This window comes from Hippichthys cyanospilos, chromosome 8, assembly GCF_059441005.1.
Source record: "Hippichthys cyanospilos isolate Australia breed blue-spotted pipefish chromosome 8, RoL_Hcya_1.0, whole genome shotgun sequence".
NCBI classification, from domain to species: domain Eukaryota; kingdom Metazoa; phylum Chordata; class Actinopteri; order Syngnathiformes; family Syngnathidae; genus Hippichthys; species Hippichthys cyanospilos.
Window position 1 is genome coordinate 6,675,001 of NC_142376.1, and position 15,000 is coordinate 6,690,000.

The 15,000-nt window shown below is 40.8% G+C and overlaps 1 protein-coding gene across 2 annotated transcripts in view; it reads left to right on the top strand.

Moving 5' to 3' along the window:
- The window catches only part of meis1b (Meis homeobox 1 b), a 114,964-nt gene that overhangs the window by 24,979 nt on the left and 74,985 nt on the right, over nt 1–15,000 (top strand). For both annotated transcript variants that reach the window (XM_088421015.1, XM_088421014.1), the window contains exon 7: nt 9,025–9,136. In XM_088421015.1, coding sequence (XP_088277141.1) covers nt 9,025–9,136 — 112 coding nt within the window. The remainder of the gene's footprint in view (nt 1–9,024; nt 9,137–15,000) is intronic.

The following is a 15,000-nucleotide window of genomic DNA, read 5'->3' on the forward strand; positions in this document are numbered from 1 at the left end:
AGGGGCTAACGAAGTGGGAGAGTGGGGCTAATGGCGCTAAGGACTCTCTGGGTGTCTGGAGAGCCTCTCCACTTCATCAAGTGGGGCTGGAAATAATTGAAACTTCCCTTTCTAAATATTCCCGCATTTGACCGAGTCGATACGCCCGAGTTCAGTTAAGAGTCAGGAGGTATTTTGATTACATCCATATTTTTTGTTTGTTTTTGCAGAACCTAATCCGACCTAGCCTTACTTTTCAGGATGTGGTTTGAGTCCCAGGTTAGCTGTTAGCTTAGCGTAAGGACAGTTCATCCACAACATAACATGATTTTTATCAAACTGGGGTGGAAAAAAGTCATTTTTATCATTAAATATAATTTATATTGTAAACAATAATTTTGTAAGGTGGAGTTTAATTTCTAATTAATTTATTTTTCAATTATTTGGGTAATTATTTGATAGAAATGCTTTAAAACTAAACATGTTATCAGTACAATGTTTTTTAGGAGTAAAATGTATTTCTCAGAATTTTTTATGACAATTCTTTATTGTGTTTTTATCTTGTTGAAGTATTTTTTGTAATTTGTTCCATCAGATGTGTTTTTTTTTGTAATATTAATAATGCAGTTTGCAATCGGTTATCTGTGTCTGAATCGGACATATACTATTTCAAGGTATCAGTGTTCACTATGATTGCCGATACCAGTATTAGTTGCTCTTTTAAAATCAGTAGCTAGAAATTAGAATGGAAAATGTGCCTTATGTTCATGCAATTTTAATAAAAACCCTATATTGGGTTGGATAAGTCTTTCTTTAAAATTATTTTCCATTGTTTGTTGGGGATTTTTTTTTTTCAAAAGTAACTAATGGTGTCAGTGACTGCTAAATTTTGAGTACTCATACAGGTATCAGTTTTTAAAAATAGTAGTATCGAACATTTCTAGTTTTATTGCATTATATAGGGGGCGTACGAGGGGCGGACAATTTAAGGGGGGTACACCATCCACCTATCTTTTGGCAGGAATGGGGTATGCAGTTATGCAATGCGTCTTTCCAGGTCAGCAGTGTTGGTTTAGGTAACATTGCTGGTCAAAGGGTGACCCCCACCCGTCCCACCCTCACCCAAAAGTCGGCGGGAGGGGAGGTGTGTCATCCAGCGTTTTCCTAATCGGGTCGGCCCTGCTATCGCTAATCTATTAGCTTGCCCCCACCGGAGTCACATGCGGTCTTCTTTATGTGCGTCTCAAACGGCTCCTCTCAAAGCAAACTTCTGAGTCGCGGCGGGAGGGGGTACGCGGCGGTGGGTGGGGGGGGGGGGTTGTCGGTAATGGCGGCTATTGTGGTGGCATAAAGGGGCGGTTGACCCCCTCTGCATCCTCGCCCTCCCCCCGCCTTTCGGGGCGGCGGATTCAACAAGTGGCACAAAAGAGAGGCGGCCACGTGACTTGTGCATCTTAGCCTGCAGGAATAGCAAGTAGGTTCATTCAAAGAAGGGGTCCTCATCGTCGCCCCCCCACGACAAAAAAAATGCAAGTCCATTTTGTACCCCCAAAGTTATGACGGCTGACGTGCGGCCATGCTTGAAGTCGGAGCAAACAATAACGTGGCTTGTGTGTACTTAGCTAATGGAAAGAACCCCCCCGTACCAACCCAACCAAACCCCCTGCTGGCCTCCCACAATGGCCGCCTTGGCCATCGTGCCAAGCTAGGCTAAGCTAATGAGGAAATGGGCAACACAACATGTCATTCACAATATCTGCTCTTTCCATTTGGGGAGGGGGGCTATGTTGTCTTGCAGGGTGGGGGTAAAGTAAAGAAACTCAACATCAGACAGATTATCCTCCATTTTTGTTTTCTTTGGCTTTTCGGGACATTCTGGAACAGTAGTTTTCAACTTTTTGTTTTTGGTGTAACCCCCGTGAAATATTTGTTCAGGTAATTACCCCTAAATTATAAAAAGCTGTTCTACAGAGGCACCTCGTCAATAGTGCAAAAATCCATCAGATGACCCAGAGATGATACTGAAAAAGTTTCATGATCTCTTTTATGGAATTGGTGGAAAAAATATATCCTTAGAGATGCTACTCCAAATATAGTTCCAGAGTTTATTAAGTCGTGCGAGTTTTATTTCATCAATAATTAAAATAATGTTTTTTCTTTCATCCCACAATACTTTTTGCTGGTTAGGCGTTCAAAAAATTCACAGGGGTATGTCCGATTTTTTTTAAAAAAAGTTTAGAACCACTGATCTATAAAACCAAAACACGTATTGTCGGAAATGTATCGTTCATGTTTAAAAACATGGGAAGGGCGATTTTTATGTTATGTGGGAAAACAACCGCAACAGCAAAGCATTCTGGGGGATGGAGTTGCACACGTGTCATCTTCCATTCACGTTTACCTCCGCTGAAGAGTTAATATATGTGTGTGCTTGTGTATGTTGCGCGCGGAGGGGGATTATGTATATTTACGCCCGCGCCTCTTAAGTATGCACATATGATTATCGGTGCGCCCTGGCCGCCCGTAAATAAGCGGAACGTCTCAAAAAAGACGATTTCAGCATCTCAACCTTAGCCGTTATGATTAATATTATTATTATTACTGGAAATCAATCGGCGAGGCGACGTTTCTTCTTGCATGAGCGCTTGCTCGCATGCATGAGGGAACCCCGCCACCACCCTCGCCCCCACTTCCCACACATAGAATGAGAGCGCACTGGATCGGAATGCCGAATCACAATTTCCAGCAAGAGGAATCTTTTCATGGCGAATTAGGGAAGAAAAAAATGATGATAAAAAAAAAAGTGGTGGGGGAGGGGGGGGGGGCGCTTAACTCAGGATGGGGCGTTTGCCTGTGTGCGTCTGTGCGCTTCCCTGGGCGGCAGATTTAAGAAGTTTAGCGAAAAGCGAGGCAGAACAGAAGCAGGGAAATTGAATTTACTTGACAATTAAGCGTTGGAATACAACCTAGCGCGCATGCAGCAATGGAGAGAGCAAGAGGGAGGGATGGAGGGATTTAGGGAATATGCAGAGGGAGGAGGAGTGGCGGCTCATTAGGAGAACACAGAATAAATCAAGTGTGTCGCTTTGTGTGCAGTCAGCCTGTCGCTTTTTTTTTCTTCTGGTCCCAGTCGACGTCAGGGCTCTTCAAACTTTGCAGTCTTCACCTTTTGGTGTAATAAACACAGTCCGACGTGGATTCTATTTAAAGGAGCGGTGTGTCAAGATTGGCGGCAAAGTGCGCTATCCAACATTCAAAGTCTTAGTTATTTTCCTGTGGAACTTAAAAAGCAAATGTGCCCTTCTTTTTTTTTATATATATAATTTCATAAACTGTGTATTTTAGTGCTTAAGTCACACTTTAATTGGTTAGCCATGGGTCCCGAGATTGATAGTGATGTTAAAGGGAGAAGTAAGAAGATGATTACTATGGAAACAAAGCTGGAGAATACAAAGAAGCATCGTCACCCTCGCGAGGGAATATGCTCGTAATAACTCACGTAACTCCAAAGGTTAATAAAATTCATTTTTTCCTTTATATATGTTTTAATTTCTAATGTTATTTAATTCTATACATGTATATTATATATAAGTAGTACTTACTATACTATTTTGTGACCGATATTTAATATATATATATAAAATGTTCATGTTTTTACCTGGGGTTTTGCATGCATTAGCTAATTAGCTAATTAGCATAAGTTTCTGTTGCCTGCCATACGACGATTTGGCCTCACGATCCCAACTCCGGTACGAATTAATGTCGTATGGCGGGGGTCCACTGTAAGACCCTGAAACTCCCGGTACCAGACACTGGTACGTAATACCAAAAAAAAAAATTATCAAGTCCTCCTCGGCAGTAGGTGGCGCTATACTGAAAAGGTATGACATCATGCAGTTATTTGCATCATAAAGAGTGGTCTTTGAACACATTTTTTTTTGTTTTTGCCAGTGTATAAATTATTATTTTTTCTAAGAGAAGTATTGGTAACCACACATTAATTTCTAGTATTGATGGGATTTTTTTTTCATGTTTTTTGGAGGATTATGGATAGAAAAGTTGATTATTTGTGTGTCTATTATTTTTTTCAGGATGTGGCTATTATATACGTGTATTCTATGTGTGTGTGCTTTTGTTAAATCATAGGAGGAGTGCGTTTATAGGTGCCTGTGCGCAAAACTTTAAACTTTAAACTTTCCCGCATTAATAGAAGCTTAAAAAAAAAGTGTGGGCTACTGTATTTGCCAATGGGTGTGTGTGAGCACAAGCTGTGTGTGTATTGGCATGTGTGTGTGTGATCTCAGCATTAATTGCGTGTCAGATCAGGGCTTGCATCTAAAGGCGGCCTGTGTGATTATAAATACCCCGCCCCCCGTCCCCGCGGAGATGCTATCCGGCCCCCCCGTCTGCTCCCCCCCTCCCTCGCCTTCTCTTTCCCATGGGGCCTGGGCGGCCACCTCCCAGCAGGCACTGCGCTCTTTTGTTCAATTACAGCTAATGCACAACTTTGCCTCCCCGTCTTCTAATTATATTTTCAAATTAAAACACAAAGAACGTAGCGGGCTCTCACGTACTCGATTAGCACGTCTGCCTCGCAGGCCCGGGGTCCGGGTTCAAATCCTTTGGTGCTCTGGCTTCATCACACTTGAGAAAAAAAACAAACATGTTCATTAATGACTCGTAATTGTCTGCAGTTGGGAATGCTTGTTTGTACATTTGTAGCTCTTATGATTGGCTGGTGTGTTTCATGCTTTTTTTTTCATGAGCGTGTGGTGATTCCATGCAAAATCACCCCAAAAACTGGTGTAGCACAAAATCTCAAATTGTTGGTCTATCGCAGCAAGGGTTTGGGCGCTATGACCCGCCACATTTGCAAATTTCTGACAAAAAGGGGTGTGGCCATCTTCTTTTGGAGCCGTATCCCAAGAAGAAGTGGGTCAATCTTTACAAATGTTGTTATAAAAGGAATTCAACTAACTTGACTTCATATTAGAGATGGAATCGGGCTGATAACTTATATCAAGGTATCGGTACTTGCGATACTAGTATCGGGCGGTTTTACAATCACAAACTCAAAATTACACATTAGAAGAGGAGAAAAGTTCCATTTATTTCATGTTTGTTTTTTTTTTTAAACAAAAAGTCGGAGGCCTTCCTTTAAATTCACCTATCTTTTTATGGGGTGGGGTGGATTTTATCTATCAAAAGTATTAGTGACTTGGCGATTACTTAAGTTGCGTATGTTTACTGATATTGATCCAGAAAAAGTGGTATTGGGCTGTATTGCTGCTACACAAAACATTTGACCTCAAAATGTATGTTTTACAGACCATTTGAGAGACTATGATTTTGAAAAACAATTCAAGGTCACGTGTTTCACTAAATCCATTCAAGGTCAAACTATTGACCAAAGTTGAAGTGTCTTAAGATTTGCAGATTTGAAATCCTAAGTAAAATTGAAGTTTGTGATTAAGAACTATATAAACAATATAGATAGGTTTGACTTAACTAACCCCCCCCCCATTTTCCCCCAACATTTTCCATCGCTAAATTTCTCATGTCAGGGCTAAAAAATCTGTATCTGCTTGGTATCGACTCACAAGTTGTGTGTTGACTCTACTTTGTGCGCGTGTGTGTTTTTTTTTGTGTGTGTGTGAGGGATGCCGTGATAGAACCCGTTTGAAGTCCCGTCATCCCTTTCAGAAGCGAAATAAGAGGTAACATCTGGTTTGCTTGCATCGGAGGAGGCATTTGTGTTAGTGTGTGTTTGCGTGTGCGCACGTAGTGTGCGTACGCGTCCGAAAATAACACGGTCAATGAGAGGTTCCCCGAGTTCAGTCACACTTTGGCAGCGTATGCATCAAACTTGCGCTTCAGTTTTGTCACAAATAGTTCTGGGTCGGTTCGAGGAGGACTTCCTTGATTCTGGTCTGGCGCGGAGGGGGGCTCTTACACCGCAGAAACTTTTTTTTTTTTTTTGAAAAGTTTGGACGAAAGACAGTAAAAGGATTCATGCAGGCTCGCGAGACGGGGAACATTATAACATGGCTTATAGAATGTGACGTATGGAAGTAATATGACTCCACTGCAGAATTTAGTGAATGTGTACTTTTGTCCTTTTCATGCGGAGATATTGTGCCGCATCAGAGACATAACAGTCATATCATGTCAGGAAAAATATGAAAAGACCAGATGAACTTTTTGGGGGACAGAGGTTTGTTTGCTTACTGAAATTTGTGTTTTATTAGTTAATTATGAACACTACCGCTTACCCTCTTTTAATAGGGTGTGCTCATTTATGCAGCCATATTACGTCAGTATTTTTTTTTTTCTTTTACTTGCTCAAATTAGTTTTATAACTGAGTTCTACAGGGAATAAGTCAGATGAATGGCGGTTATGGACTTGTACATGAAAGCCGGAACATCAGTATTTGAATATTGTCTGTCTATATGTGTTGCTGCACCATGTGTGCTTTATTTGTTAACATCATTGGAAAACATTTGAACTTTATTTGGGCAAAGACATGTTCATTTGTGGCAGGTGTGCTAAATTAAATTTGGGTTTGAGTCTTCATTTATGAACTCTAGCACTTTGAAGAGAGTGTGCACGTATATGCAACCATATTATCCAGTTACTTTTTTTTTGACTTTTTTTTGAACTTTTTTTGAAACAATGTTGCACAGGGAATACTGTAAGTCAGATGGATGGTGATGAATTTATGGCATTTTATATCAGTCCTAACATGCTTGTGAGAATTGCCTGCCTGTCTACATGTGTTGCTGTACTATTTGTGCTTTATACTTTTTTTTTTTTAATTGTAGAACATGTGAACATAATTTGGTGCAGAGGCATGTTAACTAATGTGCTAAATTAAGTCTCAGTGCGATCTGATAATTATGAACATTGTCACCTCCCCGGGGTGTGCACATTTATGCAATCATATTTTCTCTATTTATTTTCTTTTCCTGCAGCTTGTTATCATGCCTGCTTTTGCTGCTCCTTCTATTTAAAAGGTGTTAACTAGCACAACATGGATGCTAATATCATTGGCCTATCAACAGCATTTTGCGTTGTGTGTTAGCATTAAGCTAGCAGACTTTGGCAAGTTATGCGGTTGGTTTAATGCACAATGTGTAATTCACTTTGTTTTATGTTTAAACATCAGCTGGATGGACTCATACACAACTTGAAGCAAGTAGTTGGCTTCTATTTTGATTTACAACCTCGTTCCGGATTTACCCCGCACCCTTTCACACCGCTACTGTCCTACCTCCGATAATACCTCAGAAGCTGGAAATTTTGCGGGTGTGTTGTTTTCACGCAGAGCAAGGACTTGGGGAGGAAAAAAAAGTCATAAAATTCATGGCAGTGTGAAAGCGGCTTTTGAAGGAGAAGCGTAAGGAGTAACAACGTTTTGCTCGTGACGTACGCTAGCACTTGTTAGCTCGCATTTCATCCATTTAGACATTTAATGGTGCGGTTTTCACACTTTTTATGCGTCTACAGGGCCGTATTTCCAGACGCGACTCTAATGCGGCGTTGTATATATTTGAATTTATTTCTTTGTGGATGACATCACTTTCGCTGGTTGCTCGCTGTTGTGCTTGTTGTCATCTGCTAGCAGTTTGTCCCAAACGGAGACAGACGTGGATCGCATGCTTCACAAAGCTGGGAATTCATGCAACATGTTGGCTTGCTGTTTGCTTCTTTTTTTTTTTTTCATCCTTACTTTTTTCTTTTCTTTTTTTTTTCCTGAACCCTCATTCCATATGATGTTGTCATGCACACTCGCTTGTGCCTGCATGCCCTTATAGGAGTACGCTACTTGCCCTGTATGCAGAAAAAAAAAAAAAAAAACGACAGCACTCTTAGTAGAGCGGAAACCTCCGCCAAGGCTGAGTGACATTGACACATTGTGTTTTGTGTTGTTTTGGTTCCGCGTGCTCATTAATTCTGGTACATAAAGTATTGTTGTGTTTTTTGTGTAGTGCCCTTTAAAAAATAAAAAATAAAATCAAGATCCATGTCATTATCCTCCTTGTGTAAAATGACCAATTAATTTTATTCCAAATCAAAATAGATACACTCAATAATATACACAAAAATCATAAAGTTGTCGATGGCTTTGGACTCTTCCACTCCAGTCCTGCTGGTGGCAGTATTGTTTATTAGTAAAGTAATTGTTCTTTTGATCAAAGCAGAACCAGAAAAAGTTATGCTGGAAATTAGTTTTCTTATTCCTGTTTGGGGTCAGGTGGTATGTGGCTGTTTCTCGGTTCTGTAAGGCAGTAAGAAACTGTGAAGATATACAAATATATGCTGTTACAACAAATAAACATCATGTCATATATAATGTCAATAATAATAAGTAGGGGTTTTGTTTAGCTCCTTTTTTTAATGAGTACTCCAGTTTTGAGTACGTGCAAAATTTTCCTCCTAAAATTAATGACAGATCATATTCCAGTAAAGCATTTTCCTTAAAAAAAAAATCATGAAATAATGGCCTTTTTTTTCTAATTTTGAATTCTACTTTGTGATCAATATCGAAACCTTGAAAGAGAATTAGAAACTAACTATAATTATGAATAAAGTTTAAAGCTGTTGTTTTTTTTTTGTTTGTCCACAATGCTACTCCACAGTCCTGTATCTAGTGGTGAGACTTGTTTTAAAGCATTGTTTTGTTTTTACAAGTGGAATAACCCTTAAAAAAGCCATACAATAGTCTAGTAAATGGTGGTTAATTTTGTAAGTATATTTTTTTTTTCTAAAAGCAGGATTGAACTCATAATGATCAAATAAATTGCTAAAAACAATCTAACATTTTTTTGGGTTTGATTTTTATTTTTGCATTGTTTTAAGTCAGTGAAGAAAATAAATTTAGTAAATGTAAAAAAAAAACAAAAAACAAGTGAAATCTATGCAAATAAACCTGAAATAAATTAGATAACAATAAAGCTATAAATGTCCTTTGTATCCAGCTCGTTTACTACATTCACAGTAAAATGGAACAGTACTTAATTAGTGTGTTTTGTGTTTCTCTGCAGACGTCCTGGAACCGAGACCACGACGACACGGCGTCCACGCGTTCCGGGGGCACGCCTGGCCCGTCCAGCGGCGGCCACACGTCGCACAGCGGCGACAACAGCAGCGAGCAAGGTAAGGCCGCTTTGTTGCACGTGGCGCTCGCCGCGTTGCATCAGCTGCGTCAAGGCCGGCCGCTCGTCTTGCAAGTGTTTTGTAAGAGTTGCTGCTGAGAAAGCCTTGCGGACCCCCAGACACCTTCTTAAAGCGACAGCGACCCGTTGGCTGACTACAGCAGCCTCAAACCTGTTGGTACTGATAGAATGTTGTTCTAATAATATTGTCGTGATAACAATCAGTTATCTTTTACTTGAAATGACTGATTTGGCATCTCTGTTTTGCTGCAGTGGTCTGTTTCCTAACTGCCCAAAGTCTAATAATGATGAAAATTCAAAGATGTTTTATACTCCGTAGTGTCCAGGTTGCTGCAGTTGTCCCGTTTTTGTCGCCCTCATTCTCCTCTTTTATACAGTTGCAAAGAAATCGTAGTCGGTGAAGGTATGCTTTGAGGTGGTAAAATCAAATCGGCATACAAAAAATGCCATACTGCTGAATGCCGAAGGAATGTGCTCCATAGTGTCTATTTTGCTGCCTCACCCCAGTTTCATACTGCTCTCAATCCCTTCTTAGTTGTCAAATAGCCATGTTAACATATAGAAGTAACACAAAGTAAACTTGCATAAATTGGAGCTGGATACTGCAGGATTATGCTCCTTTGTACAAAAACAAAAAAAAAAAACGTGTGAACAAGCCTAAACCCCGTACGCTGCGGGATTATGCTCCATCGTCGCCATAGTCTCCGTATCCTGGTTTCTTCTTGCTGCCCTCAGCTATCATGTGACTTTGATTTCCACGTCATGATTCAAAAATTAAAAAGCTGACTATACGTACTGACATGCCTTAACTTTTGACCTCTGCACTACTCCCTAGTCTCTTTTTAGCTGCGGCAGCCCTCAATCTTAACTTGAATATGAATTTTCAGTATTTTCATCGCATTTACTCTATACAACTAGAAATGACCGATCATAAACATACCATAATACTCGCTCAGACTTTTGCTTTGTCTTATCCGTCGTCTCCACATTAATGCATCGCTCAACTCTCCTCGTCACATCGGCCGCTTTACATAAAAGCTTCATAATTGTAGTTTTTGAAAACAACATCACACTAGTAAATTGCTTATACTCCGGAAACGGCATCAGACTCCGTAGTCTCCAATTTGCTGCAGCACAGAGGTTGTATACCTCTCAACCTTCATGGCGGGAGGGTATTTGACGGAACATATTTGAGCGAGTGGCTTCCTGACTGTGTCAATCAAGAGCATTAGGCTGCTTTATTATGGGGTGTACCTAATAAAGTGGCTGACATATAGCGCTACAGTAGACAGGAAAAATAAGCAACTTCATATATTATTAAAGATGAGTTTGCAGGGTTAGCTAGTGATAAGAAGTAGACGCCCTCACCTTTATAGTTTCTCCTCCAATAAGTGGACATTCTGTGCTTGCGTGTGTATTGTGCCAATACATTATCGTTTCCTTGTTGTCATTCCCGGTTGCAGACATGTTTGGAGAAAGGCCTTGTTCCTCCTGTTTGTATAGTTTTGGTTGGCTTGGCTTTAAGGGTGGAAGAATGTGGACAAAAGTCTGTGTTGGAACCCTCTAACCTTTAAGTCTGAACATAAAGGGTTGCTAACTTGTTTTCCCAATCACTATTGGTCTACTATTTTCATCAATGACAGGAATGTTGAAATATTTCTACTTAAAAGCAGGGGAGGAATGCCAATTCTGTCATGTTTAGTTTTTTTTCGCTGTCTTGTTTATCGACACGCCTACTTTAGATATAATTTTGTCATTTTGCAGTCGTCAAACTTGCTTTTTACTGGGGAAAAAAAAAGCCACAATGCGGTTTACCATCTTACTTGTATTTATTACAAAACCTGTTAATAATGATAACAGGAATTTTAACAGATCCTATGTAAGCTTTGCTGCCTGACCTTTAACGCGTTCAGTGCCATAGACAATAATTCTTGTCTTTTAAAACAATCATAACAATATTAAATCATGAAATTCCCATTAAATACGTTTTTATGGAGTGTAGCTGACACCCTTGACTAATGCTTACCTAATATAAGCCAATTGAGCAGTGTAGTGATAACTGTGACCATTGAATGGCAGTGTTTCTACACATACAACATAGTTATTACCCACATGCAATTCAAAGTAAGGAATGGAAGTCAATCTTTCATACGATACCAACCATATTTACATAGACATAGCACACAATATTCTGTTGGCCTTGAAAGCTGAGTGAAAATGCTAAATATACTAGAGGTTTCCTTTTCCTATGTGATAGATGCGAGAGTTGGAAAAGGCAATTTCAGCAAAGTGTTTCACTGTACACGTACTTCATATGTGTCATACCGTACTCATACCATGTTGTGTTTATCGTGTTCCAACCCTTTCCTCTACGCTACATTCAGTAATTATGACGTACAGGAACTTCATAAGCTTGTGGTGGGCCGCTGTCCAAATATTTTTAGCCCTTCTGGTGTGTCTTCATTTGAAGGCTCTTTCAATTATGGAATTATAGTATATTTCTATACATCCTTCCACTTTCTAGCTTCTAATCATATCCTTGGCTATATTTGCTGCATTTTCATGCTAAATTCTGCGTACTGTTGTGGTTCTGTGGCGTGAGGCATTCAGGCTCCCTTGTGCTTTTCGCGAGTGACTCCACAAGCCTCAATTCGTGCTGCGAGGAATCTCGACTATCAGCAAGGACGCAAACTGTATATGCAGGAGACGTGAAGCTTACATACAATAACATGATTATTACTTCCTTAATTGGGTTAGAGGCTGTTAACATGTGTCTAGCGAATGTTTATTGTCTTCGCGGGGTTCACGTTGCATATGTTATTGGAACACGGGGTGGTGTGTATTACACACACACGCACACACACATACAGAGACAGGAGTAAGTACCGGAGGCCATGTTGGACGCGTTTCAGTATTTATGTGGGTTAGGAGCTCATATTTGCCACTGTCAGTCACTCTGTAATCCCGCTAAGCTGGTTATTTATCTGTTTGTGGCGTCCCCCCCTCCTCACCCCAAACGCTTTCATCTCCCACCTACTCTCCCCTGTCTCGCTTTCATTCCGCCGCCGATTGTTCAGCCTCCCACTCGCTCTCCCCGAAACGCCGCCTTTTGTTTATCTTCACCTCACAAACTTTCTCCCTCCTCTTCACGTTTGCTTCGTATCTCCTCCTTCCCCGTGTTGTTGTTGTTTTTGTTTTCGCTTTTGATTTCCTCTCTTCCTTCCACTCTTCCGCCTGCGATTGAGTCCTCCCTGACCTTTTCCCTCTCCCACCTTCCTCGTTGCCCCCCCTGCTCCCTCTTCCTCCGGAGAAAGATGTCGGCTACCCGAGTGCTCCCAGCGATTTTTTTTTTTCTTTTTTTTTTCCCTGCCTCACTGAACACCTCACTGGACAGCGGTAGAAACATCCTCCACCTCTTCAGTCCAAGGATACACGAATAGGACTGACAGATATAAACTCACATGCAAACAAGCCTTTTCACTGTTTGCTGTAGGATTGTGCTCCGTAGTCTCCCCTTTACTGCAATAGCCTTGTTTCCATTCTTTTCCATTTGCCAACGCATTTAATATTTGTGAACGCGCGGCTAAAAAAAATAAAAAATATAAAAATAAACACCACGCCAACATGCCCTTTTGAACAATTTGTGAGCCGGATTCTCCACTTTGCTCAAGTAGCCCCCTTTCTTTCTGCTCAAAGTCTCCTCCCAATTCTTAAAATTTTCCCAATACTCTTATATTACATGTCTAGAAATGACCAAAAATAACATGCTTGCGAGTTGGTGGATCACTGTAAATTCCAACAGTCACCATTTTGCTGCAGCAACCCTTTTACTGGCGGCCCTCAGTCTCCGTTTGATTGCTCTGTAACAAGGCAGCATGGAAATGGCAAAGAATATCAAAAGGTGAACGCATGTTAGCTTACGATGCTAAATTTTTCTCCACCGTCGCCTCTTTGATGTAGTCACCAGATTTTCTTGGTGCCCGATTCTCTCTCACATCTGAATGTCACAACATTGTGACATAGCTAGAGGATACATAACTAGAAATTACCCCAAAAAATAACACACATGCTAACTCGACGTTGTAGGACTATTTATGCTCGTCAGTGTCCATTTTGCTGCAGTAGATAGATTTCCTGATGATATGAATAAACCCATGCCAACATGGCCTAGTAACGAATGCCGGTGCATGATTGTGCTCCGCAGTCTCCACTTTGCTGCAGCAGCCTCCGTTTCTGGCTGTCCTCAGTCTCTTATTTATTTTGACATGTACACATCTAGACATGTCAAAACTTTAATGTACATGTTAGCTCACTGTGTTGTAACACACTCCACAGTCTCCACTTTGTTGTACATGCCCGGTTTCTTGGTGTCATATAGACCTTAAATTGGCCTTTGGGAGCTTTTTGGGCACGTGGGGGATCCCCAAAAAGGCCATTCATAAACAAGGAGACTTCTCCGCACGCTTGTATCTTTAGTGTCACACACACTCCGCCTCGCACGATCCTGCGCAACAGTGAACCTCGCAGGGAGCTGTTTTCCTTGGCCTGGGCCCGCATTCTCCTCTTTTACAAATGCTGTGGGTAATTGGTGATACATATCTAATACGGCCAGTCATCGCCTCGCTCCCTGGATGCTTCTGACAGGCGGCGGTGAAGAAGGAGAAAAGGAAAGCTGTGTGGCGTCCAAAAAAAAGCGCAAACACTCAGTGGTGTGTTCTTGTGTTTCCCCCTCGCACGCCAAGCAAGAAGGAGCGCTTTCTTTTCTCGGCGGGGCCGCAAACGTGATCTGATTTTTCTTTTTAAACATATCGTACGAGTGTAAAAAAAGAGTGAATATTAGTGTTAACAGTATTTAAAAAAAAAAAATCCAAAAACGCAAAAGGCACAAGCAGTTGATGATTTGAAACCCATGAAGGAAGATTAAAATTCTGTAATGTACCAGACCAATCGCACTCTTCCAAAGTTATTCAATATTATGAATGAAAAACACTCTAGTTTAGCATTGGCTAACGCCAATGGCGGCTAGATGGAAACATCTGGGCTAATAGTGAGGGACTAATTAACAGCACCATCGCTGTTACTGCTGCTGCTGGCGAGGAGGGCGAAAAAAGAAAAAAAAAGACTTTGGAGACGTTCCCTTTTTATGTGCCAAACAAATGTGGATTCTTTTTTTTTTGTACGTATATGCCGATGGAATCCAGTGAGCGCTGCGAAAGACGTAAGGGGGGGAAAAAATGGCACTGTTAAGCTTGTGGTCAAGGCATAAACACCCGAGCTGGGAATGCGGCATGGGAGCCACAAAAAAAAAAAAAGAAGTGGTTCTCCTAATTGCTCACAGTGAGACGGCGGCGGTGCCGTGTGTAAAAAGGCCTCGTTAAAGTTGGGATTTTATATAAAGGCACATTAGCAGGCTCGCGCTTACTCGCGGCTTGCTTTGGCCACTTCAAAGCGGGGAAAAACACAGCGCCTTGAACTCATCACCAAAAAGGAGTCAACGTTCTCCAGCTATATCCCAGTTGCACGTAAAACAATTTTTCCAAAAATTTCAGAGAAATTTTCGATTGGAATATCCCCAAAAATAATCTTCAAGTATGCAAATCTGGAGTGCCGAACTGGGAGGGCACATATATTAAGTTCATATTTGATTCTAGATTAAGTTTTATTGGTTTATGCATAGTAATACTTCACAATTAAATTAGTATTCTGTTCACTTCTCCGAGCAGACTACATTCCATAATCGTGCAAAATTAATAAAATAAATTAGTTTTCAATTGTATAGTTTTTTTGTTTTGTTTGTTTTTCTTCCCCCTCTCCCACCCAAAAAATTCAAATTTGACAATTTTA